The 25,396-nt window shown below is 34.2% G+C and overlaps 1 protein-coding gene across 5 annotated transcripts in view; it reads left to right on the forward strand.

The window, feature by feature from the left end:
- TAB3 (TGF-beta activated kinase 1 (MAP3K7) binding protein 3) overlaps positions 1 to 25,396 on the forward strand; it is an 85,319-nt gene that overhangs the window by 28,293 nt on the left and 31,630 nt on the right. For all 5 annotated transcript variants that reach the window (XR_467031.3, XR_467032.3, XM_007493367.3 and 2 more), the window contains 3 exons: positions 10,470 to 10,658; positions 14,258 to 15,716; positions 16,336 to 16,496. Coding sequence is in view for 3 of the 5 variants with exons in the window: in XM_007493367.3 (XP_007493429.1) it covers positions 10,539 to 10,658; positions 14,258 to 15,716; positions 16,336 to 16,496 (1,740 nt within the window). In the remaining 2 variants the exon portion in view is untranslated. The remainder of the gene's footprint in view (positions 1 to 10,469; positions 10,659 to 14,257; positions 15,717 to 16,335; positions 16,497 to 25,396) is intronic.

The following is a 25,396-nucleotide window of genomic DNA, read 5'->3' on the forward strand; positions in this document are numbered from 1 at the left end:
TGGAAGGGGATGCTGGAGGAGTTTAAGAAAGGGATGCACCCAAAACAATACTTAGGGGAACATTAAAATAGACATTCTGAAATTCAAATTTTTATTAAAGATTAATAAAATTCAAATTAAAATAAGAACATTGAACTAATAAATAAAACTAGGAGCTTTTAAAAAAATAGATAAATTATTTGATTAAAAAATAGAGGAGAAAACTAATCACCAGTATCAAAAATGAAAAGGGTAATGAGTAACAAATGGGGAAGGAATAAAAGCAATTATTAAGAAATATTTTCTTTAGTTATTTGCTAATTAAACTGACAATCAAAATAAAATAGATTAGTATTTACAAAAAATGAAGTGCTAATTAATAAAACAGTAAATAGAATCTTTAAATAATCCTCTTAGAAAAAGAAATTTAATAAGCCAAACATGAGCTCTCCAAGGAAAAAACCTAGATCAAATGGATTTATAAGTGAATCCTACCAAACATTTATAAAGAATAGTTCAAATAGTATGTAAACTTTGAAAAAAAAGATAAAGAATTTCTTCCAAATTCTCTGACACAAATATGGTCTTGGTTTCTAAATAAGAAACAGAAAAAGGAAATTTGGGACCAATTTTGTTAATGAATATTAATACAAAAATTTTAAATAAAATATTAGCAAGGAAATTGCAGCAATAAATCCCAATTATATGACCAAGCTAGATTATACCAAAAATGTAGGGCTAGTTTTGTTATAGGAAAACTATATGCACCTTATCAAGATGCACAAAAAAATCAACATTTTTCAAAAGATGCAGAAGAAGCTTAAAAAAAATACACCAACTTTTCCTAATAAAAACAGTGGGAAGCACAAGAATAAATGTAATTTTCCTTAAAATTTTAAACAATACTACAAACTACAAAAGGTTGTATTATCTGTAATGGGGATAAACTAGAAGCCTTTCTTTCCATTGCTAACAGAAATGAAGCAGGAATGCTCATTATCACTTTATTTATTTATTTTTGAAAAATTTATTTAGTCAACTTAGAATGTTATTCCTTGGTTACAAGAATCTGATTCTTTCCCTCCCTCCCCTTCCTCCACCTCTTCCCGAGGCCGATGTTGAGTGTCTTGGCATGTACACTCCCAGGTATTTTACATTATCTATAGGTATTTAAGTGGAATTTCTCTTTCTAGCACTTCCTACTGGATTTTATTGGTAATATAAAAAAATGCTGATTATTTGTATGTTTATTTATCTGAGTTTGTTTTTATAGCCTGAACTTTTGCTGAAACTGTTGTCTCAATTAAGTTTTTCAAATGACTCCTTAGACTTCTCTAGGTAAACAATCATATCATCTATAAAAAATGATACTTTGTTTCAATTATTTTTGTCTTAATGCTATGGTGAATATTTCTAATACAATACTAAATAGAAATTGTGATATTTTGTACAACTGATTTAGCTCTATAAATTTGAGTAATTAGCTTTGTCAGAAGTTTTTGTTATGAAGATTGTTTCCCAATTTGTTGCTTCCCTTCTAATTTTGGTTACATTGGTTTTGTTTGTACAAAGCCTTTTTATTTAATGTAATCAAAATTATTTATTTTACATTTTGTGTTTTTTTTTCTAACTCTTGCTTGGTCTTAAAATCTTTCCTTTCCCAAAGATCTGACATGAATACTATTCAGTGTTCACCTAATTTACTTATAGTTTCCTTCTTTATATTCAAGTCATTCACCCATTCTGAGTTTTATCTTGGTGTAGGATGTGAGATGTTGAGCCAAACCTTAGCTCTCCCATACAGTCTTCCAATTTTCCCAGAAATTTTTTATCAAATAGTGGGTTATGGTCCCAAAAGGTGGGATCTTTGGGCTTATCATACACTGTCTTGTTCAGGTTACTTACCCCAAGTCTATTCCACTGATTCTCCTTTCTGTCTCTTAGCCAGTACACCATATCGTTTTGATGACCACAACTTTATAGTATAGTTTGAGATCTGGTACAGCAAGGGCACCTTTCTTTGCATTTTTTTTTTCCATTTCCCAAGATATCCTTGATCTTTTGTTCTTCCAAATGAACTTTGCTATGGTTTTTTTCTAATTCAGTAAAAAAGTTTTTTGGTAGTTTGATGGGTATGTCACTAAATAAGTAAATTAATTTGGGTAGGATTGTCATTTTTATTATGTTAGCTTGTCCTACCCATGAGCAATCAATGTTTTTCCAGTTGTTTAGATCTAGTTTTAATTGTGTGGAGAGTGTTTTGTAGTTGTGTTCATACAGTTCCTGTGTTTGTCTCAGCAGATAGATTCCCAAGTATTTTATATTGTCTAGGGTGATTTTAAATGGAATTTCTCTTTCTAATTCTTGCTGCTGATGACTTGTGTGGGTTTATTTTGTATCTTGCAACTTTCCTAAAGGTGTTGATTGTTTCTACTAGCAGATTGGCTAACATGACAGCAAAGGAAAGTAATGAATGTTGGAGGGGATGTGGCAAAGTTAGGACATTAATGCATTGCTGTTGGAGTTGTGAATTGATCCAACCATTCTGGAGGACAATTTGGTACTATGCCCAAATGGAGCTAAAAGACTGTCTGCCCTTTGATCCAGCCATAGCACTGCTGGGTTTATACCCAGAGGTAATAAGGAAAAAGACTTGTACAAGAATATTCATAGCTGAGCTCTTTGTGGTGGCCAAAAATTGGAAAATGAGGGGATGCCCATCAATTGGGGGAATGGCTGAACAAATTGTGGTATATGCTGGTGATGGAATACTATTGTGCAAAAAGGAATAATAAAGTGGAGGAATTCCATGGAGACTGGAACAACCTCCAGGAAGTGATGCAGAGTGAGAGGAGCAGAACCAGGAGAACATTGTACACAGAGACAGATACACTGTGGTACAATTTGAATGTAATGGACTTCTCCATTAGTGGCAATGCAGTGATCCTGAACAACTTGGAGGGATTTATGAGAAAGAACACTATCCACATTAAGAGGAAAAACTGTGGGAGTAGAAATACAGAAGAAAAACAACTGCTTGATTACATGGATCGAGGGGGACATGATTGGGGATGTAGACTCTAAATGATCATCCTAGTACAAACATCAACAACATGAAATAGATTCTGATCAAAGACACATGTAAAACCCAGTGGAATTGTGCGTTGGCCTTGGGAAGAGGTGGAGGAAGGGGAGAGAGGGAAAGAATATGATTCTTGTAACTAAGGAATAATGTTCTAAATTGACTAAAGTTGTGCATACATTGGAGCTTATGTATTAAACAGTTTACAACTGTTTACAGCTGACAGCATTGATAGGACTGTCAGCCTACTTAAAAGTTTTCAAAGCAGTTTTTCTCAAATAATGTCCTTATCCTAGTAGTTAGAATCCTTGGATTTATTGAACACTATGCTACTTTATTCGATTGGTTCTTTATAACAGTGCCAAATTATTAATAATTACTATTTTATGATATACTTTGAGAATTGGCACTGCCAACTCTTCCGCTCACTCCCCTTCTTTATGTGTCTGTGGCTATATCTGTGTTTCTTTATTATTTCTCGAGATTCTTAATCTTTTTCTCTGCATAAATTCTATTATTTTTTTCTATCTCTGTAAAGTGATTTGTTGCTATTTTAATTGGTATAGGATTAAATAAAGTTATTAAATTTTATTTAATAAATAAATAAAAAATATTAAATATTATTATTGGTATTTTTTATTATATTAGCATGTTCTCCCCTTGATCAGTGAATCTTTCGCCAATTATTTAGGTCTGCGTTTCTGGAAAAAAAACCAAAGTTTTTATGTGTCTTGATAGACTGCCAAATGTTTTATACATTCTAGAGTAATTTTAAATAGAATTTCTCTTCGTAGTTCCCAGTAGGAATCTACTGGGTTTTGTTGGTATTATACAGATGATTTGCACAGATTTATTTTATATCCTGTGACTTTGCTGAAATGGTTGTAGATTAATTTCAATTTTTTAATTCACTCTGGTTTTTTAGATAGACTATCATATCTGTAAAAAAGTGAGTTTTATTTTCTCTTTTCCTATGCTTATTCCCTCAATTTATTTCTTGTACTGTGCCAATGTTTCTAGCACTATATCAAGTAATGGTGGTGGTAATGGACATCTTTACTTTGCCTCTGGAAAGACTGTAGCTTTTTTCTATTACATGTAGTGTTGGCATTTGGTTTTAGAAAAATACTTAAATTAAGGAAAAGTTAATTTCTTTTCATGTCCTTATGTGTGTGTAACAGAAATGTTATTTTTTTGGAAAAAGCTTTTTCAGCATCTATTTAATCATGTAGTCTTTATTTTGTTATTAAAACGATCCATTTTAATTTTAATTTTCCTTATTGAATCAACTCTGATTTCATGGTTTAATTCAACTTAGTTATAAAATCTTAAATATGTTTTGTTTCTTCTTTTTTATTATTTTATTTAATATTTTCTTCAGTACTAGAGTATTTTAGTGCTTTGTTCCTTTTTGATTTAAATAAAAAAACTGTATTTTGTATCATAAAAAGAATTTAGAAGAATCCCTTTACATTTTCAAAAATATTTTGTACAATATTGGAACTAATCTTTAAAAAATAATTTGAAAGAATTCACTTATAAGTACATCTGTACCTGGGGACTTTCTTTTTCTTCATGAATTCATTTAGAGCTTATTCACTCTTTTTTTGACAGGTTATTTCAGTAATTTATTTCCTGTTCTATTAATATAAATAAGCTTTTTATATATTTACTAATTTTATTGGTAGAAACTTGTCAAAAGTAGTTTCTCATAGTTGTTTTTATTTCATATTTAACTTTTGTGAGTTCTCCTTGTCCATTTTCAATATAAAAACTTTGATTTTTCTTTTTTTTTTCCAGGTTAGTTTTCTTTATATCTGTTGGTTTTTTTTATTCCAAAAATTGAGTTCCTAGTTTTATTGATTTAGTGTTATCATCATCATCATTATTGTTATAAAATTGATGATTTCAGAGAGAGAGAGAGACAGAGAGAGAGAGAGAGAGAAACAGACAGACAGACGGAGACAGAGACACAAGAATACAGAGCCTTGGAAAACATTCAGCCTTAGAGGACAGAATATCTATGATGATTTACAGAGGAAACTGAGGAGTGGTCACACAAGACAGAAGGAACAATGGTCCCAATACTGATCTAATAGAGTGTTGGAGATGGTGGTTGACAGTGTCATGGGCTACAGACATCAAGATGGATAAAGATAGAGAATTGGCAATCAGATTTGGCAGTTAAGATATCTTGTTAGCTTTGAAGAGAGCATCATCATTTGAATAAGGAGATAGAAAATTATATTGCCAAGGGTTGATAAATGAAAGCAGAAGAATAACTGAATAGAGGGATTTGAAACACTATGAATTCTTTGTTCCAAGCCATCTTTACCGTACCTCCTTTTTCTCTAATGTAGTTTTATCATCTCTCCAAACCTTTTTAGGCTTGAGATTAAAAACTGAAAGTAAATTAAATCTGCTCTTGAAACTTCTAGATTTAATTGTGTTAACTTTGTGGTAGCCCTTGTAAGGAAGAAATGGGGTTAATTTTTAATGATTTGGACTTGATTATTTGAGGGTGTGGTCATCAGGAATTTAATTAATTCCAAAGAGATTTTATTTACAAAATACAGAAAGAGTGAAGCCTGAAATCAGAGAGAGGATAAGGTAAGATATCTAGCCTGAGCACTAAGTAATTTACTCCATGCCTCTCCAGTCAGGGAGCATTAGTTTCAGCTGGTCTCGGCAAAACCCAGGAACCGGGAAGTGTCTCTCGAGTAGGTCTCTTCAGAGAATAGTTTTTTTTTTTTTAAGAAAAATCCAGCAATTAAGTCAGCCTTTCACGTGTCAGTCCAGTCAGCAGATTCTTCTGCCCCTCTTCACCAGCCTCAACTCAAAAGCATGAGGAATTCAATCCAGCAGAAGTGGAAGTCCAAGTTGAACTCTTTTTCAAGAATCCCCAAACTCTGTGTATCATTCTCTCTATTAAAGGCATTTTTCTCTTGCATCACTTCCTGCGCCTTCCCCTAATTTTACGTCTACCTATCACAGTTGATGCTCTGCTCTAAGACTGCCCAGAAGGCAGTCAATTCTGATTCGTCACCCACTATGGCACATGTGGCTCATAGACCTCCCACTTAATGATTAAGTGGGATATTTATACTTTTGGTGATTAGATCTAAAAATGGGCAGATTTCCATACTTAACTTAAGTAGGGTGTTTACACTTTTGGAGATTAAATCTAAAAATAGGCAGATCTACTCAACTTTAAGTATCGTGCTCTAAAAATAGGCAGGGGTTACAATTTAATCTTCACAATCAGGGGAGACTTAAAGTATTTTCGTTATAACCAAGGGAGAGTTAATTTTAATCTTCACACCTTAAATATCTTTAAAATGTTCTTTATCCATTTAATATTTTGAATATCTAGATAACTGGAAAGAAGGAAATATGCCACTGAGAGAATCTCATATTATTACATCTGAATATCAAATGCATTAGTGTGTCTACTTCACAGCACTTTTAGAATGTGTTCAACTCTATTTTAAAGATATGTTTAATTACTTGAATGCCCTTAAATGAACTTTTGAAACAGAGACTTGGAATTAGGGCAAATAATAGATTTTCTTGTTGTAGAGATGATAATTAATGTTATTTCCTTCATTAAAGAATTCAAAATAAGATCATCAATTAAAATCTTGTGCTTTTAACTTGGTACACTCACCTTTGAATAAGGGGTTATGTTTTTTCCTTAGGAAAATTGGCTAGAAAAAGACTATATCCTTTGATATAGAAAAGAGTCTTGTTTTACAGGCTAATTAGCATAAGTAAGTTTTTACATTTTTCGAGAAACATATTGCTTTCAACTAGAAAATCTTTTATATCACTATTATTGGAAACAATAAACATTTTAAATTCAATTCTTACATTGAACTGAAAGGGAAAAATATGAAAGACTTAATTTGTTTGAACATGTTGATCTTTCAGATGATACCTTCTTTGATGTAGAGAGGGGCTAAATAATTTTTTCAAATTGAAAAATAAATAAGCTTCTTTGCCTCATATTCAGGGACCTGAAAAAAAAATTAAATCTTCCTGACTGTGGGAAGTAGCTTTTTCATTTTTATTTTTTATTCAAATATATTTTATTTTCCCAATTACAATTTTCAATATATATTTTCTGAAATTATAAGATCCAAATTATTGCCCTCCCTTCTCCTCTTCCCTCTCTGGGATGTTAAGCAATTTGATCTGTATTATAAGTACATTATTTGCAAAACATACTTCCTTATTGGTCATTATCGTAAGAGAATAATCACATAAAACCAAAACTCCAAAATAAAAATGTAAATAAACTTATGTAACAAATCATATGCTTTGACCTTTATCTGACTCAACAGTTCTTTCTTTGGAGGTGGGTAACATTCTTTGTCATAAGTTCCTCTAAGTTGTCCCAGATGATTGTATTGCTGAGAAATAGCTAAATTGTTCACAGTTAATCATTGTACAATATTGCTGTTACTGTGTACAGTGTTCTTCCAGTTCCACTTATTTTGCTCTGCATCAGTTAATAATAGATCTTGGCAAGTTTTTCTGAAATCATCCTACTTCTCATTTCTCATAGCACAATAGTATTCCATTACCAACATATACCACAATTTGTTCAGCCTGTCCTCATGATGGACATCCCCTCAATTTCCAGTTCCTTTCCACCACAGAAAGAACTGTTATAAATACTTTTGTTCAGTTTTTTTTTAAATGATCTCTTTGGTATACAGATCTAGTAGTAGTGTTACGGAATCAATGGATATGCACAGTTTTATTGCCCCCTTTGGGCATACTTCCAAATTACCCTCCAGAATGATTGAGTCAGTTCATGGTTCCAGCAACAATGCATTATGTCCCAAGTTTGCCACATTTTCATTTTTCTAAGTAACAACTTCTGTCTTTTTGTGGATATAAAGCTTGGCTCATTAAGTAAAATTGGCATGCAATAAAAGTACATAATCAGCATGTAAAATGAAATTTTATTGCTTACAATTGCTCTTTATTGTACTCATAGTTTGTAGCAGGTCAGTTAAACATCATTTGTAATATGTTAAAAGATTGCATTTACTAATTCTAGAACCTATTAGTTGTATTTTCAACTAAGTTTTATATTTTTCAATTTGCTATTTATTTAAGATATTAAAACTTAAGTGGAATGATATATAATGATTCTTGAAATGAATTTTCTTGAGGTACATCTAATTGTTTTCTGATTGGAAGACAGTAGATATATTGAATGTTTCATTATACTTAATATGATTTGGTTCTCTTAATTTCTTCAACATTATATCAAAGTTTCCCCAGTTATGCATCATTTAGTGGCTTTTGATCATTATAGGATGTGATCATATCTTCATTTATGAAATTAACAATATTATACTACAATTATTGCAGTACACATTTTAAAATCAGCTTTATTTTTATAAACTAATAGAAGTAATATTTTTCTCCAATACTTTCTATCTTTTGCAAACGACTTCCATTATAGCTGTTTCACTATCAGTCATTAACTATTTGTTAAGCATGCCAGACAAAGGATAAAAAAATCAAAATTGTACAAACCAGAGGTCTGCTCTTTTTTGTAAGGAAAAAATGTGTGGGATGGCAAATATATATCTAATTTTATATTAGAAAGAGTATTGCCTAATGAGTTTTGTGTCTCTTGTGAAGACACAGGCTTTCTTTGTTTTCTTTCCTTCTTTGAAGTATCTACATTTTGCTTAAAGTACTGCATGATATATGTAGGTATCTCCTTAGCCAAACAGGAAATTCATTTGGAAAAAGCTAGTTAATTGGCCTTCGATTCTGCTACTTTCTAAAGTAGTTAACTTGGTTGTTGCTAATGAGGTACACTGAAAATAATTCTATTCCAAAGTTAAATGAAAAAATGTCAGACTTGGAAGAAATTTTGAGACCATCTAATCTAGTCTGTACCATCATATCAATCCCTTACACATTATTTAGACTATACTGGAAGATCTCTGGTTAGAGGGAACTTGCAGTTGTCAGTTGTTCTTTCTACTTTGGGATAGTTTTAATTGTTAATAAGTTTTTTTATCCCTTTTACATTAAGCTTGATATTTCCTCTTCATCTTTTATTAGTTGCTTCTTGTATTATTCTATGAAGCCAACCTGAGCTATTCTAGACCAGACTAGAGAAACTGATTTCTGTACCAAATGCTTTAGTGGGCTCATTGGTTGAGTGTTGTTTCCAGCAAGGCAGATCATAATCCATTTATGTTTGTTCAATTTATGATGCTTGCCCATGGCTTCCCATAATCCCTGGAGGGACTTCACCTACTGGATCATATGAACCTTCTATTATTTCTCTCTTGTTCTTGATGTTTAGTCATATCTTCTCTGATCTCTGCTTGTGAAGCAGATTAAATTTTGTGCATTGTGAGGCAGTTTCTAGGCCCTTTAACCTCATTATGGCAATTTACTTGTTGTATTAATTAAAATTTCTCAAGAAGTTCTGATAGCTTTTACATCTGTTCTTTTTTCCATTTTTCACTTTTGAGGGATTAACAGCTTTTAAAAGAGAACAGGTTGAAATTGCCTCAATTTCTTAATACTTTTTCATTTTCATGTTTAAAATTTGATGTTTTAGCTTTATCATTTTAGCTTTATCAAGTCATTCTTGCTGTTCATGGGCATTTAGTTGATTTGGAAATAAGTTTTACATTTGTAACTAGTCATTTCTTACCTGTCAAAACTTAATCAGTTTATTTTTTTGTGTGTAATTTTATTTGGCATTTAACATGCTCAGCACAGAGTGTTGTTCTAAAGTGTTCATGATATACAGGCATGAAATCTTTGGCCTTAGAAGTCTTTTTTTCTTAATCCTGAAATATGCTTTCTGTTCATTTGTCATCAGTATCTTTGATTTGTACTTTTGCCCTGCAGTCACCAACCTTTAAAGTATGTGTTCATTTAAGTTAGAGGGTCTTAATAAGTTTTTTAGTCCTCATATATGTCTTAGTATCCCCCATTCATATTACTATCTCTTATAGTTGATCCCTATTTAATACAATCTCAAGACAAGTAATTGTATACCAGAATTATCCATTTATTTATTAATTTTTGCCAAGGAGCTGTAGGTTTTATTTTTATTTATTTAAAAAAATTTTTCCCATTGTTACATGATTCATGTTTTCTTCCTCCCCTCATCCCTCCTCCCTCTTGGAGATGACAAGCAATTCCACTGCGTTAGACATATACCTACAAAAATGAATATTATGGAAATGAGTTCAAGTGATAATATATATGTGTGTGTATACTATGTATATGTATAACTAAAGAATTGAATGTACTTTTCTGTAAAGAGCATTTACAATTCTCTGTATAAATATAATTTGTGAGAGTTCATAGGAATAAAGTGTTTAAAAATTACTAATCATTTTATTTCTTGCCATAGAAAATGACCGAAACATTGGAGCATCATTTCTACTGGAAGGCCAATTAACATCCATTCTGCAAATATTAAATGATCAAGAGTCTGGGCATGGCGCAGAACAGCCCACAGCTTGATGTCCAGATGCTCCATGATCTCCGGCAACGCTTTCCTGAGATTCCAGAGGGTGTGGTATCACAATGCATGCTACAGGTAGATTGAATAGTAATGAAATTAAAATATGAACCCTAATTTTCCTTAGAATTTGCAATTTGAGTTGTGTGATCTACACTTAAGTTAAAAAGGAAAATATTGAAAAAAATTGAGGTGAAAAATTGTGGGAAATGAATTAAAAAGAAAGACTTCACTAATTTCTCTTTTTTATTTCTTTGGGTAGTTTCTTCAGCCCCAAAATCATTAGAGTAGAAATGTTATTCTGAATTCCTGCATGTTGTCTTCTTGTTTATACTTTTAAATATTGAGTTTTTTTACTCTATTAAAAAGTTGTAGATATTTCATTACCACGTTATGTTTATAGTATCTCATAACCTTTATACCATGTAAATCCATTTACTTGAGATGAAGTCCATTCAACTTGTCTCATATTTAAAAATAGAAAATATCTTTAAAATGAAATGGGTTAACTTCCCTGTTTCTTTGTAGTCCACAAGGGGAATGAAGGCACTTTCCATAGGATTCACTGTTCTTCCTCATTAGATCTGTGCTTAACTACATTATACTATCACCAAAGGATAGAAAAAATTAGATTTTTTTTTCCTTCAAATATGTGGTCCAAGTATGATCTTTCCATAAGACTTTTCATTTCTTGCTTTGTATTTCCAATTCTCAGCATCATATCTTGAATACTGCTCAAGACCTGTGAAAGGCAGACGTGATGGATAGATAAGAACTGGATCCAATTTCTGACTCTGATGCTTGTGGCCATATGATCATAGGCAAAACCATAACCATACTGCTACCGCTTGGTTCCCCAGGAAAGTCTTTAAGAATGTTATAGGCAATTTGCATTGGTGGAGAATATTCCTAAACCAGGTCCTAACATGATTTCAGTCCCAGGTCTTACACATCATTGACACAACATATGTTTGACTTCAATTACTTGCTTTTTTCTAGCATTAACACTTCGCCCATTATTAGTTTAATAGTTAAGATATAGAAACTAAATTTTACCTACACTATGAGGGAGTTCAGAGCTGTAGTTGATCTTAAGTCTTAAATATAGTGTCACACTGCTCAGTACAACTTCAAAATACTAAATCATTTCTCAGAAACTCCTTGCTTCCCTCTCCCTTTTAGTTTATGAATCCTTTAAAAAAAAACCTTCCTTTTTTTTTTTTGGAGGAGGGCATCTTTCTTAACTTTCTGTCCATAGATATTAGCCCCCTTTTGATTTCCTTTAAAGCAAGGTCTTTTCCTGTTTGAGTTTTCTGCTTTTGATTTCTGTTGAATAGACTTAATAATTCTGATCATTTATTGTGTTTGCCCTTCCTAGTGTTTTTTTCCCCTCATCTATACCCTCTTTACAGCTAGACACTTATAAATAAGTTACTTCCCAGTCTCCCTCTGTTAATAAACCCATTCTCTCTTTAGCTACTTCTTAATCTGAAGGTTCATAAACAAGTTCTCTAGCTTCTTTATAATGTTTTCACCCAGTGTCATCAATTTTTAGCTTGCCTGGCCCAACTGAAAGTCCTTTCTCCCAAGTAGCAAAGGCTCCTTCTACCCTTTCTTTAAGAATTAGCAATACATGGAGGCAGGTAGGTGGCTTAATGGATTAAGAACCAGGCCTAGAAATGAGAGGTCCTGGGTTTGTGTGATCTCAGGTACTTCCTAACTGTGACTCAGGACAAGTCACTTAACCCCCATTGTCTAGCCTTTACCATTCTTCTGCCTTAGAACCAATATACAATATCGATTCTGACAGAAAGTAAGGGTGTAAAAAAATTAACATTATTATTTGTTGAGGATCTCGACTCAGAAAATAGCATTATCTTTCTATGTAAGCATTTTAAAATAGAATTGAAGAATTCCCTTTTTATATTTTTAATACAAACTACAGGCCTTTTATTAAAAATCATCTTTTAATTCATTCTCACTTTTGGGGGAGATAAGATGTTTTTGCCATATTCTCGTCAGTTTTTTATTTGTTTTACTTTTAAGTGCTTGAATAATGCTGTACATAACTTTAGTCCTTTTTTTAGGCTAAGAAGTTAATAATAAGATGTTATAACAGAGTATAAAATAATTTTAAGTTTCTTAAGGACAGATTCTGTTTCTTTGTATCCCCAGTGCATAACAAAATACATGGTATAGGTTGAATTGAATTCAGTAATCTTATTAAGTAGGTAGTTCAACTTTTATTGTCCCCATTTTACAGATGGGGAAACTGAAATTTATTTCCAAAACACTCCACACAAATAGATGTAGAAAACTTTCATTCAAGACATTAAAAATAAGTATCTTTCCCCAATCAATTTAGGTCTCAAAAAGAGGTTTTTTCTTTCTTTCTCCTACATGGTGTTTTGAAAAATTATGTGGAAGACATTTTTTTTCCTTTGTAAAGTTCTGGTTTAGAACTTTGTGGGCAGGCTTTACTTAGTTGAAAATACGTACCCTCTTTTAAAGAATCTGTTTTTAAGTTTTCTTTGTTCAATCTAATTTTCACTTGTGAGCAACAGGCAAATGTGTATAGTAAAACAGATGAAAAGGAAAGGGAAAACTTCTTTGGAATTTTAAGAGTTCCGGAAGTTCACATTTGGATTATTTTCAATTCTAGTATATATTGGAGTGGTTGTTTTATCAGTGCTTTATCTAATTTTAGCAAAGCTGAGTTGATCTATTAATTGAATTGTTGAATTAATTGAGCTGTTGCAAATTAATATCATTTATACCTAAGATACATTGTGCCAAAAGTGTACTATATACTATTAACTACCAATTTTTAATCGTAAAAGATATTTAATGAATGAATGGAAATGAATAAAAATAAAAAACATTTATTAAGTGCTGATGGTACAGTGCAGTGTTAACTTGTAGGGTTACAAATACAAAAGCAATGTAAGTACCTGCCTGTAAAGAGTTTCATGGGGAAATAACTCCATGTTTTGGAGTATTCTTTACAGGAGGGGCATTTTGGTTCAGATGATTCCAGGATTGTTAAGTGGAACTAAAATGAAATAGTAAATACCTTATTCAGGATAATGGCAAAGTTGATTTGATCCTGGTTTCAGAAATGAAGTGGAAGACATGTTGGGGAGAGGGTACTGAGTGGAGAATGACTTTTGGTGTGATAAGAGGTCGGAAACAACTTGAATAGCTGGGACTTATTCAAAGTGGTGTTTTTGGAGACCCAGTCAGTCATCAGTAGAGTTGAGCCCCAAGGCATGTTTTCTGGTGTAGAATGCTAAGTAGATAGTCATGATTATATTTCTAGGGCAGGGATCTGGGGCCTGCTTACTTTCTCATACATGCTAAATTATTAGTTAACCTACATTTTATTTTATATGTACTTTATAAGAAAATTTCATTCCCAGATCATATATAACTGCTTTTTTAAAGTAATAATCAACATACATTTAGTAATTGCTTATTTGGGGCCAGAAAAATGTGAACTAGGCGGGAAGTAGCAAAAATTGTTTTTTATCTATCCTCAGAATTTAAAACTATGATCTTTCCTATGGCTAAAATATTTTAGCATGTCTCCATTAGGCTTTGCTTGAGCTTAACATAATTTATATTGTTAAGAATTTGTCAGTATGCCAATGTAACTTTGTCATTTCCCCCCTTCTTAGAATAACAACAACCTGGAAGCTTGCTGTCGAGCCCTTTCACAGGAAAGCAGCAAATACTTATATATGGAGTATCAGAGCCCAGATGACAATAGGATGAATAGAAATCGCTTTTTGCACATTAACCTGGGTGTTCATCCACCTAGTAACTACCATACAGGAGATGGAGCTCAACTTAATGGTGGTCGAACACTGGTACATAGTTCAAGTGATGGTCATATTGATCCACAGCACACACCAGGTAAACAGCTGATATGCTTAGTTCAGGAACCACACTCGGCCCCAGCTGTTGTGGCTACTTCTTCTAACTACAACCCATTTTTTATGAATGAACAGAATAGAAATGCAGCTACTCCTCCTCCACAACCACCTCAACAACCATCTTCCATGCCAACAGGAATGACTACATCTGCTATGCAAGGGCCTTCACCACCACAGCCACCTCCCTCATACATGCACATACCTCGTTATAGTACAAATCCAATTACTGTTACAGTATCACAGAACCTCCCCTCTGGACAGACTGTTCCCAGAGCTTTACAAATTCTTCCACAAATTCCAAGCAATCTTTATGGTTCTCCTGGTTCTATATATATTAGGCAAACATCTCAAAGTACTTCAGGAAGACAGACTCCTCAGAGTACACCCTGGCAGTCCTCACCACAAGGCCCTATACCACATTATAATCCACGTCCTTTACCTGTTTATCCACATCAGCAAACCTATCAGCCTTCTCAGTATTCTCCCAAACAACCACAGATCCCTCAATCAGCTTATCGATCACCACCTACTTCTCAGTGTCCTTCACCTTTTGGTTCTCCTCAGCATCAAGTACAACCTCCTCAGTTGGGTCACCAGAGTTCACATGTCTTTATGCCACCTAGTCCTTCAACTACTCCACCCCATCTGTATCAAGCACCTCCAAGCTATCAGAAACAAGGAGGTCATTCAGTATCCTATCTCCCTTACAGTGCATCTAGCTTATCCAAAGGTTCCATGAAGAAGATTGAAATTACAGTTGAACCCCCACAGAGACCTGGGACAGCAATTAATAGAAGTCCATCACCAATAAGTAATCAGCCATCTCAACGGAATCAACATCCATTGTATACAGCCACCACTCCACCATCAGGTTCTCCTTCAAGAGGAATGTCAAATCAACCCAAACCTCCTCCATTTAGTGTTAATCCAGTATATATTACTTATACACAACCAACTGGACCTTCATGTGCTCCTACACCATCTCCTCGGGTAATGCCAAACCCAACAACAGTTTTCAAAATTACTGTAGGCCGAGCAACAACTGAAAATCTATTAAATTTAGTGGACCAAGAAGAGCGTTCTGGAGCACCAGAACCTATTCAGCCCATTTCATTGATACCAGCACAGGGAGGAGAAAAAGGAAGCCATAAATTTCAGAGGAGTTGTAGTTCTGGATCTGATGATTATGCCTATACTCAAGGTAAATTTTTCCAATTCATGCAAAATTTAGTCTTTAAAGTGATTTTTCCTGTAATGTTTTATTTGAAGAACTAATAATGTACCTTTATGTCACAAGTAATAGTGATAAATAATAAATGTAAGGGCAAAAGTGAGAATGGTAATGGAAAAGAGATCAGGATTATGTGGCCCTTGATCCTCTAAAATAAGCTGTATATATAAATCAACTCATTGTGTAGAGATCTTTGAAATTAAAGATACCCTAAAGACTGGAGGGAAGGACCAAAATTTCACCAAGTTCCAAGAATGGAAATTCCTAGGTTTTTATGTCTCATATTGTTATATGCCTAAGTTTAGAAATACAGATAGTTTTGCGAAAACTTTAAAATATTCTGTATATTCTGATATTAAAAATAATTTATCTTACTTTCATATGCATGTGATTATTTTGCTAACTTCTTTGAGAGAGAGCTTGCAAAATGACAAAGGCAAAATAGAGTTAGGAAAGAATTGAAAATAAATGTCAACAAAATAGGAAGATAATGAGGTCAACTGTGTGAACTTTATATTTTAGTATTGTATAGAAGTTATCAGCTCTTTTTTTCAATGTTAATCTTTACAATGAATTTGTAATGCTCTAGCCTTGCTATTACATCAACGAGCAAGGATGGAGAGGTTAGCAAAACAATTGAAACTTGAGAAAGAAGAACTAGAGCGATTGAAGAATGAAGTTAATGGTATGGAGCATGACCTTATGCAGAGACGACTTAGAAGAGTCAGTTGTACCACAGCAATCCCAACTGTAAGTGATTTTATGTATTTGTGTGTGTGTGTGTGTGTGTGTGTGTGTGTGTGTGTGTTAAAAATAGGCATAGGGTGATGATCCCATTCATCCACTGTTATTTTCATGATTTATATATGCTAAAGTATTTTATAAGATGAATGCATTTTTAATGAGAAATATGAAGCATTTTTGGCCGCTCACAAAAATGGAAAAATATAAACCATAAATGTTTAATATATTTACTGTTATTAGTTATAAAATAGACTAGTGTTATTACAACTTGTTTATATTTTAGGATCATTATAATCAATATTCATTTGTGGTAAGGCCTCCTACTATTACTATTAGTCCTTGTTCAGCAATGGGTTTTTTTTTGTACAAGCACTTGCCTTGTACAAGACAATATGCTAGAAATTTTAAGGGAAAGACCTTCCCTATACTCAAGCTTTGCATTTTCATAAGTATGTATAGTTTTTAACCTTGTATTTAAAAAATCCTAGTTGTCATTATTTTAAAAATGCAAGCATAGTCATTATTTTAAAATTTAGTTCTTATCAAAATGTGTTCGGCCTTATTAATCTAAAAACAAGGGCTTACTTAAACAGAATTGTAAACAGCATTCTTCCTTGAAATTACTAATCATTCTGTCATTAGTCTTTGGTAGAATTTAAAAGCTTTTAGAATCTGTCATTCTTATTTTGTGGGTCAATTTAGGTGCTGATAAGCATTTGCGCTAAATTACATTGTATAAAAAATTAACATTCATTTTGAATATGTATAATCAAGTATGATTTTTATTTTTAATCTCCTTTTCTAAAGAAAAAAGTACAATCAAATCTTAACTAGTTTGGATTATTAATTATAAGCTAACAATGTACTGTTAAGGATTATTGCTTCTTACTTTACTGAGAGAATTGATCCCTTCACATCATCCTCTATTCTCTTATCCTTTTCTGAAGTCTAACAGTAAAATGACCCCCTTGCCAATGACAACCTGTATATTTTGCACTTGATCTCATTGCTTCCTATTTTCTCTAGTAAATTTCAGTAATCATTGTCCACTAAGAACTTCTTTCTACTGATTTTTTCCTTAAAAACATCAAACATATCTTCGTCTCTACCAACCTTAAAAAACCTTCACTAGATCTTATGATTCCCACAAACTGTTGTCCTATATGCTTTTATCTTATAAGTTCTCTTCCCCTTTATCAGACTCCTGGAGAAAACTGTTTACACTAATTCCTTTCACTTCCTCTTCTCATTCATTCCTCAACTTTGTGCAGTTTGGCTTCCAACTTGAATTTTCATTTGAAATTGCTCTCACCCAAGTTATCATAGATCTTTTCATTTTTGGATCTGATGTTCTCTACTTAATCTTGACCTCTTTGAAACTATTTGCAGCATTTATTACTTTTAACTGCCCTCTTCTTGGAAGCTGTCTTATGTTTATGTTTTTACAACCTCATTCTCTTTTAGCTCTACCTTTCTAACTGCTCCTACTCAGTTTCCTTTTCTAACTCACATTCCAATTCACATCCCCTATTAAGTGGGTGTTCCCTAAGATGTCTAGGATCTTTTTTCTCATGTCTTTCAGGTATGCTATAGCTCCCATGGGTTTGTAAAGATTAAAATTTAGGGGAGACTATGGCAGGTAGAAATTAGTTTCTCTCTGCAAGGAGAATTATATTTTTAGAGGTTTATTAAGGATTAAAGAAAATATAGGATAAGGAAAACGTGCCTAGGCCAGAGGCCTAGACAAGACCTCACCTACATTATGGAAAGAGCCATGTCTGCTCCAAAAAGGAAGTCCAAAAAGAGCCCCAAAAACCTTTGCCACCAGCTTAAATGCTTCCTTGATCTCGGCCCACCTCAGAATTGCGTGAGATTACAAAGCATTTTGGGGAAGTGGAGCAAAGGCTTGTGGGGATTGTAGTCCTGTATTCGAGTCTGTTTTTTACATAACCCCGTTTGATCCTCTGGGAAGAAGTCCTTCCCCAAAGGATCATAAAAATATAATCAATTTAAAGATTACAATAATTTGAGGATAAGAGAAAAAAAGAACAAAACAAATAATTACTGGACGCATTGACAGAAAGCCAGTTAGGGGGCAGTCCTCTTTGGCATGAAAGTATACATACAAATAAATGTTCAATCAACTACACCCAAAGTTCAATTTTGTGCAACTTGTGGTCTGGAGGCTTCTTCATGGTGGCTTCTCCAACAGTTCAGTTCTGGATTCAGAGAGGTAGCATCTTCTTTACCTAAAATTCTTCTCAAAAGGAATTTAAACTTTGCAATTTAAATGATATTTTTTACATTCCCCCGTTAAGAGGGTGATTGACAAATACAGAATCACTTAGGGATGCATGGCTGAAGTATGAGGTATATGAATCAATTGGCAAGAGATATTAAAAAGATATCAGAAAAATCCAAAAAAAAAAGAAAAATTTCTGGATGAAAATAGACTATCAAAGTCTTATGTGTAAAAATTCCAAGTGAGAAGAAAAATAAATCTACAACAGGTCCTTCAATCAGAGCCCAATCAAAATGATCTAGCAATGATGCATTTACCCAATCAATAGCCAGGACTACAGAAAGGTAGGTACCACACTATAAAAGCAGAAAAGGGGACCAGATTATAGGAGCCAAGTTTGGGGATACTCGTCTGTGAGTATCTTCAGAGTGAGTTTGGACACAAGGAAGGCCTACATCTTAACATAAGTCAAGTGTCGCAACCCCAAGTCTCACACTAGGTTCAAGACCTTTGTATTGGCCTAGAAGTGCATCAATCCATCCTGGATTGGCGTTTCTTTTGCTCTGTGCAATGGCTCTGTTGTGTATATCTTGTCCTGGAATCAGACAGAACCATTAAGCAACGTCCCATAATTGTTTAAATAATTAGTGGCATCATTTTTATAGTCACAAGCTTTTTAGGGCATGCATTAGCAAATGTATCTTACACTTGTATTACTGAAAAGTCAAAAAGTTAAAAAAAATCTTAATACTGGTGACATGTACTTCAAATATAAAAAAGAGAGAAAAAACAAATAGTATATTGCACATGCAAGAAAATATAATAATAAAAGAGCTTTAAAAATTCAAAAATATAGCTTATAATCATTGACACTGTGTCAGCTAAGAAAATATAAAATGCAAGGCTTTCTCACCAAAAATGAGATCCATTTCCTCTTAATATCTGGCCATGCTCCACTGTGAGTAGAAGGCAAATGAATTGAACAAGGTAACAATTTTTCATTTTTAAAAATACAGTAGTACAAATATGTAGATATCAATATCCTCAAAATTCTCAATAGCCCAATTAATTACAATAGCAAACAAACACTTTGATATTTCACATAAGTTGCTGTGTGGAATTTAAAAAAACCTATGAATTGATGGATATTTGTCACAATTTTTACAATCATAGCAAATCTTTCAACCTTGGAAATAAACATATTTTCAAACAAAGTAAAACTCATCTTGGGTTAAGAACATAATCAAGAAATCTATATATCATTCTGGTGCAAGTAAAATAGTGAGCTGAAGAGTATAAATAAAGGGATGCTCCTTTTTCTTGGAGGCTAAATGTCCTGAGATTAACTGCCCCAACTTCCATTCACATATTTAGAAATGCGGGAAGGTTGGGGGTTATAAAATGTATTTCACTTCAGCTACTAGAATGGGTCTTACCTCGTGGTAGGGGCAGGCAAAAATAACCAGAGATTGTTAAAAAAAAGAATTCCAAAATCATATTTTAAAAACCCTTAAAATCATTTGAGATATTTAGCATATTAAATTTTCCAAAGGTTGTTCTAGCAATTGTAACCAGTTCTGAAGTCCATCTATGTGATAATTTACAAAGTCAAAATATAACGGCTGTTTTTTTTTTAAATATGGGCTTAATTACAATAATATTTGTTCAGAACAGTTACAGGGGAAAAACAACAGAATTTCAAAACTCAGTACATTCAAAATAATAATAATCAATTGAATAATCAACCTTCAATGTAACAGGATAATATTCAATCCAGTAACATATGAACTTAAAATCACAGTTATATCTTAAACAGAACAATCAGGAAATGCAATAGAAATACAGAGATTTTTTATAAACCATTGGAGTCTGAAATGCCTTAGAATATAGCCTTTAGTGTCTTCAAAGTTCCTTGGGTAGGTTTTTAAAAAATTATTAATTATCTATTTAAATGCCTATTGTCGGAAGGCAGAGTGGTAAGGGCTAAGCAATGGGGTCTGAGCAATCTGCTCGGGGCCCCACAGCTCGGGAGTATCTGAGGCCAGATTTTAACCCAGGACTGCATGTCTTTATGTCTGGCTCTCAGTCCATTGAGCCACCCATTTGCCCCTCCAAAGTTGAATCTTTGGGCTGAGTCTGCTCCCTGACAGGCAGGTGAAGTCAATGAAATTACTAGAAGAGTCAAAAGGTATCCTTTTAACCAGCCCATTGCTATTAAGTTTCTGTTTGAAAAAATCTGTTTCTCCTCTCCCTTTTTCTCTCTCCCCTACTCTGATACCTCCTCCTGCCCCAGTCCATGTGGAGCCAATAAATACACCCCCCTCCCCCTTTTGTTACCTGCCAAGGATCTGGGTTTGTTGGGCAGGCAGGTCATCAGGTGATTACAATCTTGGTTGAATCAGGTGGGCCAGGTGATCGAGAGAAAGTCTGCTGGGGCCAGAGCCGGAGCGCAGACAAGCAGGGCAGCAGACAAGCAGGGCAGCAGACAAGCAGGGCAGCAGACAAGCAGGGCAGCAGACAAGCAGGGCAGCAGACAAGCAGGGCAGCGGAGCGGGCAGCTGGGGTGGGGCCAGGAGAAGCGGCTGTCCGATGGCGGCGGCAGGCAGGCAGGAGTTGATCAACAGTTTTGCGAGGGTAAAAAAAAGACAAGCAGGGCCGGGAGCTTGGGCACCAGGTGAGAGGCTGCAGAAGCAGGAGCAGGAGAGGGCCATAGGCAGGAGCTGATCAAGATAGTTTTCTAAAAAGTATCTTGGACAGATGTGGCTTAAAAAAATCATTATCTAGGCTAAAAAATTTGAGAAGTTCTCATCCAATCTAGTGGTCACCAAAAACAGTAAAGATTAAAATTTAGGGGAGACTATGGCAGGTAGAAATTAGTTTCTCTCTGCAAGGAGTATTATATTTTTTAGAGGTTTATTAAGGATTAAAGAAAATACAGGATAAGGAAAACGTGCCTAGGCCAGAGGCCTAGACAAGACCTCACCTACATTATGGAAAGAGCCACGTCTGCTCCAAAAAGGAAGTCCAAAAAGAGCCCCAAAAACCTTTGCCACCAGCTTAAATGCTTCCTTGATCTCGGCTCACCTCAGAATTGCGTGAGATTACAAAGCATTTTGGGGAAGTGGAGCAAAGGCTTGTGGGGATTGTAGTCCTGTATTCGAGTCTATTTTTTACAGCTTTAGTTATTATCTCTGTGCCTATGACTCCCAGATTTAGATATCCAATCCTATTAATAATCCAATCCTCAATGTCATTCTAACATCACCATTTGCCTATTGGACAATTCAGATTAGATACTCAGTATGATAGCTAAAACAGAACTCTCTAACTTTTCTCCCAAACCTACTCCTCTTTCAAACTTCCCTCTTTCTATTTAAAGCAGCACCACTTTTTCCTGTCACTCAAGTTTGTAACCTCAGCATTAATTTAGACTCTTTTTTGCCCTTCATCCCAGTTTTATCTAATCAGTTGCCAAATCTTGACATTTTTATCATCATCTTTTATCTTGCATCAGGCTCCTTTACAGGACTCATAGCTACCATCTTAGTTCGGGTCCTCAGTACCTCTCACCGGGATTATTTCAGTGGCCTCCTAATTAATCTTTCTATATCAAATCTAATCCTCCTCCAGTCTTGTGCTCCACTCTGCTGCCAAAATAATTTTTACTAAGCAGAGGTCTGACCATGCTATTTCCTTACTTAGGAAACTCCAGAGTATCTCTTTTGTTTCCAATATAAAAAATAAAGTACTTTTTGGTTTTTAAAGCATTTTATAACGTGACTCAAACCCATCTTTCCAGCCTCCTTAAGCAATTACTTCCTCTACCATATTTGGTAGTTGAGCTAAACAGACTTTTTCTCCATTCCTCACATATGAAGGCCAATCCCTTGTCTCTGTGCCATTGTGTTGGCCACCCCATCATACTTGGAACACTCTCCCTTCTTCTGCCTAATAGAATTCCTCTCTTCACATTATGGTCAGATGAACATGAAGCCTTTCCTGTTCCCAACTACTAGTGACCTCCCTCTCAAACGTCTTTGTATTTGTTATCTTTATATTTATTCTCTGAATCCTTAATGTATATATTAGTTGTCTCACCTCTTAGAATGTGGGCTTCTTAAGAGTAGGTATTGTTTCCATTTCTGTTATACTTTTCTAGTGCTAAAAACAGTGCTTGGCACATTGTAGGTAATAAATGCTTATTGGTTGATTGTAATTATTATTATTATTATTATTTCACTGGTTGATTGTAATTATTATTATTTTTTTTTCACTTTAAACATTATTTTATTTGGTCATTTCCAAACATTATTCATTGGAAACAAAGATCATTTTCTTTTCCTCCCCCCCCTCCCCTTCCCACCACCTCTCCCATAGCCAAGGCACGATTCCACTGGGTATCACATGTGTTCTTGGTTCAAACCCATTTCCATGTTGTTGGTATTTGCATTAGAGTGTTCATTTAGAGTCTCTCCTAGTCGTATCCCCTTCCCCCCTGTAGTTAAGCAGTTGCTTTTGTAATTATTATTTTTAACTTGTTAGTGAGCTCTCAGTTGCTTATCATCTGTTTCTTATATAAACAATTCCTCTTCATCCTTTTTCTCATTTACTCAGTTTCTGTTACTATATATAGTTTTTCCATGGGCTCGAAGGGGAAAAAATTAATTCTCATAAGCTACTTGAGAGTAGGATCTCTTCCTTTCTCCTCAGCTTTTAGATTACATATATACTAGCTACTTAGGATATTAATTGAGTAAGTTATAAACAATTCCTGTCTTTTCTGAGTTTTGTTTTGTTTTTTTGTAGCAAGCAAGCAATATGTGTTTGAAATTGTTACTTAATACAAAAGAGTTTGTGGTTAATTATGAGTTGTTTATTTGTTTAAAACACCCTAGAAATTAGGAGCTGGAGATAAATGGACTTTGGGAGGAAAGTTTATTTGTGGAGGAAAGGTGGACTTATCCACTTAGAAAGTTGGGTAAAATTTATAGGTGGAGAAAACATAAGGAAGGACATTCCAAGAGGGATAAAGGACCAGTTTTAGCAGATCTTTGATATTAGTACATAGAGAACAAAAATCATTTCAAATTTTATGGTTTCTGTTCAGCAATACTGGGAATTCCTGCTAGAAAGTGAGTTGGATGGTAGAATTGTTATGTGAAGAACATTGAATACTATCCTGAGGTATTTGGACTGTTTTTTTTTAAACAATAGGGAAGCAACAAAAGGGATTTTAAATCAAGTGTGATAAATCTTGTACCCTGTTCATGAAAAGTTAGTTTGATGTTGTCTTGTAGGGAGAATAAGAGGTGGGTGAAGCTATTGATTTATACAATCTTATTTTCATAGGATTCTGTTGAGGTAATTTTAGCTCTGTTTCAAATTAACATGTTCCAAATTAGTGGAATTCAAATCTATGAGGAAAACCTTGGGGCATTTCACTAATAAATGATAAATTTTCTGGCCATGGCAGACTTGTGAAAAATAGATGATAATATACAACTTCTTTTACTATTCCAAGCCTTCAACTTCTCTTACTATTATTCTATTCATCCATTTAGCACACCAGCCAAATTGCTTTCCTCTTGCTGTTACCTATGCTTGAAATGTTCTCTTTCCCTTATTTTCTGTCTTTAGAAACAATACTTAGTGCCAGTTCTAAGGCAGAAGAATGGTAAGGGATTGGCAATAGAGTTTAACTAGCCCAGGGTCACATAGCTAGGAAGTCTCTCAGGTCATATTTGAAACTAGCACCTCCCATCTCAAGGCTTGGCTCTCAATCTACTGGTCCACCTAGCTGCTTCCTCTTTTCTTCTTTACTTTCTACCCAAATTTAAAATCCATCTCAAATAGTAGTTGTTTCATAAATCCTCCCCTGATGTCTCCTAGAGATAAAAATCTTCCTCTTCAGATCTCACATACAATACAAATTTTCATATTCAGTGATTATTTTAATGTATAACAAACTCTTTAGACAGATCCTGAGTCACATGTAGATCTCTCTCTTCCTCTGTACCTGGGATAATGCTTTATATACGTGTAGCTGCGCGTGAAAGCCGACACCAGGCCACAACCGCACCTCCCATAACAACTGGCATCCCATGCCCCATGTGCCACAAACTCTGGACCTCAGCCTTTGGACTCCAAAGCCACATGAGGGTACACCATAGATGAAACTGCACAAAGACAAGAGTCATTCTCGGTCACCAAGAGACTACCACTACTAGTAAATGTTGATTATATGAAGTAGTGATTTCAGGGGAAATTTTCCCTTTTGCTTTATACATATTTATATACATATTTATACATATACATACATATGCTTTATACATATACATATATATATGTGTGTGTGTGTGTATATATATATATATATATATATATATATAAATGAGCAGATCAATCACCATAAAAATGACTATAGCTTATATCAGTGATGGGGAACCTTTTAGTGACAGAGTGCCAGGCCCTGCCTCTACCCCATCCTCCAGACCAAGTGCTGTGTCCACCCTCACCCAGAGACCCTGTGCCGTGCCCCTCTTTCACATGGATTGCCAGGCTTATCCTGTCCCCTTTCCCCCACCCCACACAGAGGAGGGAAAATGCTCCCATTCTGGGCAGAGGGGTGTGTGAAATAAGGAATGTCCTCAGTGAGTGTAGAGAG

The sequence above is a fragment of the Monodelphis domestica genome, chromosome 4 (genome assembly GCF_027887165.1).
Source record: "Monodelphis domestica isolate mMonDom1 chromosome 4, mMonDom1.pri, whole genome shotgun sequence".
Classification (NCBI taxonomy): Eukaryota; Metazoa; Chordata; class Mammalia; order Didelphimorphia; family Didelphidae; genus Monodelphis; species Monodelphis domestica.